Consider the following 6000-nt stretch of genomic DNA (forward strand, 5'->3'; position numbering starts at 1 on the left):
CAGAGCAGGTAAATTATTCACTTAAATAATCAAAATGAAAGATTAACAACACCCGCTAAAATTTATTCACAATCAGTTTTTCATTTATTATTAAATAAAATTATATTTTAAACATAAAAAATTATGAAGTGGTAATTGTCTTACTAATTAACAGTGATCGTGCCTAATTAACTTGTGTATTTGATTACGACCAGGCACTTAAAAAAAGAAACATCCGGCGAAATACGTGCGATACATGAATAAGATACAAATTAAAACGCGATATAACATGTGCTGCTCATTGATAAGGGTAACCATAAAAGGGAAACAAAGCGTAGAATATCTTACGAACTAAATACAAGTTGAACATAATAGAAAGAAAGAAAGGAAGGAGAAAAACTGCGTTAGAACCCTTCCCCTTTAAAAGCTTTTTTTTATTAAAAGGCCTTATCTGATAATCAGTGCATCAATAAACAAGGCAAGCAGTCATCTAATTAAATGAACAAAGCTATTATTTTACAACAAAAAACCGATCGATAGTTATTTATAAAATAAATTATACGTAAAATAACACAAATAAATAGTTACGCAAAAAAATGATTGCATCAAAGTTCTATAATAAAACTGTTATATTAGGCTTTTATAATCACTAATTAGCAATTTGAGGTGACGTATATGAATCTAAAACTGAATAATTAAACAGTCAAGACTACCTAAATCATATCTGTTATTTGGTATTATGGCTCCCATTGGTATTATAAACGTCATAATGAGTTAAGATACAAAAATTGGCTTTAGATAATCGTTAGGCGTCCATAAATATAAATCATGTAGACCGACATTTACAAAAATTAAAAATGTTAATCCTTGTACGAAGTAAAGGAAATACTGTAATCGCGAAAAATTTCGGTTTTCAGATCTCAACGGAAATATCCATTTTGACTAATTTTAGCGTGACGTCTGTATGTATCTCGCAAAACTAAAAATGATTGGCCGTAGAATGTTGAAATTTTGGATTTAAGACTGTTGTAACATCTAGTTGTGCACCTCCTGTTTTGATTGCAATCGACTTGACCAAAAAAGCCCAAATCCAAAAACTTTGGATTTTGAACTTTTTAACTGCAGTAGTAAGCCCTCAGCGAGAGCTTACCAACGATATATCACAAGCGGTACTTATTTTCATTGGTTCTAGAGTTATAGCCGAATAAAATTTTAATTAATGAAATATTTTTAATCTTACAAGAGGAAGGCACATCGTTTCGAATCTGACTTCACTTCCTTCTTTTTTGTTAACTTTTTTAATTTAAATGTATACTGATTTGTTAATAATTATTATTCTTTGTTAGTAAAAATTTGTTACAATAAATAATTCAACAGTAACAATAAAAAAAAAATTAAAAAAATCGGAAGTTTTTAACGAAACAAAATTTTATGTACTTTTCATTTAAAAAAATGTGCATGTAATTTAATAGGCGTACAAGGAAGTCATGTGGTGTCTACATCAGATTTTTTTTCTCTTGTTTTTATGTTTTGAATATTGAAACCTCTGGAAAAAGCAGTTTGTTATTGTTACAAAATAATAATATGTACTTCTATCAAAGGGAAAACACAACTGTTTTCATGTAACTCAACACAATACTTGGTCTTACGAGAAAGGATCATATAATACTTCGATTACCATTTTTAATAAATTAGTGAAATTTAAAAAAAATCTTGCCACCGATTTATTTAAAATACAAAATGATTTTCTTTTATAGAAAAAATATCACTTAGTCGTCGAATTTTTTGCAATCCCGTTCAACTTGTTAATAAAAATATACGCTCAAATAATTTTCATTAATGTCATCTGAATTCTTTTATTTCATAAACATTTTTTATATTTAATATCTTCACCTATTTACTGTATTTCGCGCGGTTACATTTTACATAATTAATTCAATCTATTTTTTATTTTATAATTGGTTTACGAATTTTGTGATTTTCTGACCAAGATTATACCACGGTTTCCCTTGACTCATCCAGGCAATTGCTCGGACAGTTTCTTTATCTGTGGGTGACCATATTTATATATCCTGAGGTGACCTCTTTATAGTTAGCGTATTTAAATATTAATTTCATTCAGTATTTGATGATCAACATAACTACAGTGATACGTAATTTTAAACAAATGCCTTTTATCCGACCGACTACATCAATTGTAAATTTGATGTAATCTTAAGTAAAATCATTTTATTCAATCGTAACTTTGTAGTGTTATCTAGCTTCATTCTCAATACCGTATTGCTGTATGGAAATTTGAATAAAGAAAGATATTTAGAAAATTATATTTTACATTAAGATATAATCGGTACTTTTGTGGTTGGAAATATATTCATATTATTATTGTATTTCAATGTACTCAATAAAGTTTTTAAGAAATTATTGATTAAATCAAGTAAACAAAAAAGCAATTTTTTACAAGGTATTCCACGAGCAAAAAACTTATTAAAAAAAAGAGAGTTCAAACGAACATTATTTAATTCCTTTCAGCTAGATTTTAATGAAAATAGAGAGACGTTAATTTAAAATAACTGTTAAATTAGGAAGGAGAATGGGTGAATTTATTGCACGTCTGCAGTTAAAAAAATAGTTTTAAATAAATAAAAAATGTTTAACGGCTTTATAACCAAGACAGCTATAATATTACAGTGAGAAATGAAAGACAATAGAATGAATAAAAGCTTCTCAGAATTCTTGCTCAACTAGTTACTCCGCGCTGCCAGTCAGGTAAGAAGTTACCATGAACAATTGTCATTATTCTGATCAGCTGTAACAACAGCTGTTCTGTGACGTTAAATAATTAGAGGTTTAAATTCAATTTAACATATCCATCAGTTAATTTTAACGATGCCGAATTACAATCATTATTTTACAAATCGTACGCCACCTAGATCACAAACTTTAAACAAGTTAATCTCTCGTGCCAACTAATTTGCAATTTGGTGTAGTTATTAATTTATTCCCAAAAGTATTCGAATATAATCGCATATAATTTGAATGGAATTTAAGCAGTATTTACAGCATCACACAAAACTTTATAACAGCTTAATATCGACCGATACGTAGATCGTCATTAACGACACTATCTTATGTTATTAACTGTTCGGCCTAAGTAAAGAAATAAATGATTAAGTTAAACCGCTTTTAATGTATATATACACAGGCCGGTTTTCATCAAGCCATTGTTACTATTAACAGCTAAACAAAGCTTTAACAGAACTCGACTAGTTAGGGTGAGCAGCCGGTTCTTTATGTATTAGAAGCGAACAATTAGCATTAGTATAAACACACTGAATAATTAATACACCACCTGATATGTTCCGACTCCTTCAGCAAAATTTATATACCGATTTTCTTTATAGTTTTCGTCCACTGTTTTTTTCCTCAATACCTGCACATTGAAATCATAAGCAGCTTTGTTTCAATCGCTAAAATCATAGCAATATTTATAAATGATAGATACCTTCTTTAATTATTCAAGACACATTTACAACCACTTTTATTTTACGTAGTTTATACAACCAGAAGATTCCTCCTCAATCGTACATTTAGGAATACAAACGGCGCAAGAAAAGATATTACATATCTTTTTTAATTTACATCCGGTAGTTTCCAAAAGTTATACGATAACATAAAAGAGTAAATGACGTAAACTATTCCGTATTTTAAATACGAGAATCAAGCCCGCGATAGGCTTACGTATTATCACACGATTAAGAAATTTTCCTTGAAATAAATTAGCTGATAAAATTTTATTATATGCGTCACTTGTAATTATCCGATGAAAGTAATTTTCTACAGCTACTCACTGAAATTTACTAATAAATTAATTTTATTTACAAATTAATACGTGCAAGAATTCAAAATACGAAACCAAAAATATGAAATCAGAAGCGTTTAAGGCTTTAATTCTGTAATGTTCTTATTATGTGATATCAACCGTTAATTAAAATAAATTATTCTAAGAAAGAAGCGAGAGAAAAGGAACTCTTCTCTAAACGTTTTGTTTCTACTGCTTTGTATATAAAGGAATGAAAGAAGAAGAGGTTGTGACTGCTAAATTATCACCGGATAGGCCAAAATTTACACTACGACTAATAAATATTATTTATGATCACATCCAATATTTGTTCTAGGTATTCTTACGTAACTCAACGCGATTATTTAAGAGCTAATTAATCGTTCGGTAAATAAATGATTAATATAATGTAAATAAAGTCTTAAGTCGATCAAATACAGCGGTAAGTATAATTTAATATTAACATAACGCTGAGGCAATAAGCAAAATATATTATTTCTTTAATTTAGTGAACAAAATAATCCAGTAATAAGAACAAACAAGATCTTTTAGTTGAATACTTCTACTAATGATGGGGGGGTTACAAAGTATCGTTCACCGACAACGCTATTATGAATACACTAAGAGATAAATTTTACGTCAGCTCTATAAACTTTAATGAAATTAAAAGAGAAAAAACAGGCAACCTACCGACGACGGTGGTATATCAGTGTTGTTTGTAGTTGAATTAGTGGTAGTAGAGGTGGTATTTTGTTCGAACAATCGTTGTCTATTAGCGAGACGATCAAGACTCGCCAGACGGTAACTAGCTGGTGATCCAGATGTATATTTCGGTAGAGTGGGCGGTGGACTAGGTTTTGCGTTTGCCGTTGCCGCCAACAGACTGGTGCTACTCGTGTAATGATATGACGCCGGAGATGCTGCCGGCTTGTTGGGCGGTATACCGCCGTTGCTCACTGGATTCATAGCACACGACACAATTCACTACAACCACATCCCCAACGTTACGCACTCAACACTGCCGCCAACTCTACAGCTCGGCGACCGCTACCCCACTACGTTGCAATGCTGCCAACCCTACCGATATTTTATTCCCTACTATTTCATCGTTAATCAATTCGTTTCATTCATGAACCTTTTCATCTTAAATCAACACGAGAAAATAATTTAAACCGTGAATAAATTCTATACGTAAAATTTAAACTCTAAACAAGAATAATACTGCAAAATAAAAACTCGAAAACCTGTAGTAAAAAAAAAAAGTTTCCTTGGAAACCTAATAATAAAGCTTAAGCTTGTTGACGTGAAAAAATCCCGACTTTTATTCGTAGTTACACTATTAGGATGGCGTGTTTATCACACATTACATTAATAAAATGGGAGAAACTGCCGATTGAAGATTTCCCATTGCTAGAACAATATGATAACTTTCCGGTCATCAGAGATTTTAATCAAAAAAAGAAATCGGAAGGCAACAATTTTAAATAGCAATTAATAACTACTATCATTACGATTTCAAAGTATCATACTATATTTTAAATACTATAACTTGTTTCAAGCAAACCTACGTTATTATTAAGTTAAAGTACTATTTATGTTTCTTTTTTTTAACTAAGGTAGTAATAGTTTCGTAACATAACATATTACAGGTAAAGCTGGCTGTGATGCAGCAGAGATTTACCGGATTTGATAAAGTTAAATTTATCACTCCTACAACTCTAGGAGTGATAAACTTGCTGACAGTTAAGAATTTTATTTATTTTATCTAAGGACAAATTTTTTTTTTAAATTCTATAACGTTACGTTAAATCTTTAAAAGGTAATTCACTTATTACGGTAATGTAGAATGTATTTAAAATATCTTAAATTATTACATTTTAGCAATTTAAATAAAATAAAAAAAAAAAAAAATTAATTTCTGCGATAAATTTCAAAATCTTGATAACCTCTTATTTAGGGGAAAACAGAAAAAAGGTTCATCAATACAGTAAATCGGTTAAAAAGTTAAAAATTCATAATTTTTTTTTCAGTGGCGTACTTCTTTTCAAATAAACACTCCAGTTATTCTTTTTATATACGCTGAAAAGAAGCAAAAAAAAAAGCTACATAGAATCTAGCCGCTTCCTTTAAACAAAAACACAAAACTCGCTATTTATACACATCTACTTTACACTTACGGTTGG

The 6000-nt window shown here is 29.9% G+C and overlaps 1 protein-coding gene across 2 annotated transcripts in view; it reads right to left on the bottom strand.

Moving 5' to 3' along the window:
• Positions 1 to 4851, bottom strand: part of pnut (septin 7-like protein pnut) — a 200981-nt gene extending 196130 nt beyond the window's left edge. The window contains exons 1-2 of one of the 2 annotated variants that reach the window (XM_075360190.1): positions 4508 to 4851; positions 3329 to 3409 (exon numbers count right to left, since the gene is read on the bottom strand). In XM_075360190.1, the coding sequence (XP_075216305.1) occupies positions 3329 to 3409; positions 4508 to 4783 (357 nt within the window). In that variant the 5' untranslated portion in view covers positions 4784 to 4851. The remainder of the gene's footprint in view (positions 1 to 3328; positions 3410 to 4507) is intronic. The other variant, XM_075360192.1, reaches the window with a different exon arrangement.
• Between the last annotated feature and the right edge of the window lie 1149 nt (positions 4852 to 6000).

This window comes from Lycorma delicatula, chromosome 3 (assembly GCF_047948215.1).
Source record: "Lycorma delicatula isolate Av1 chromosome 3, ASM4794821v1, whole genome shotgun sequence".
Classification (NCBI taxonomy): domain Eukaryota; kingdom Metazoa; phylum Arthropoda; class Insecta; order Hemiptera; family Fulgoridae; genus Lycorma; species Lycorma delicatula.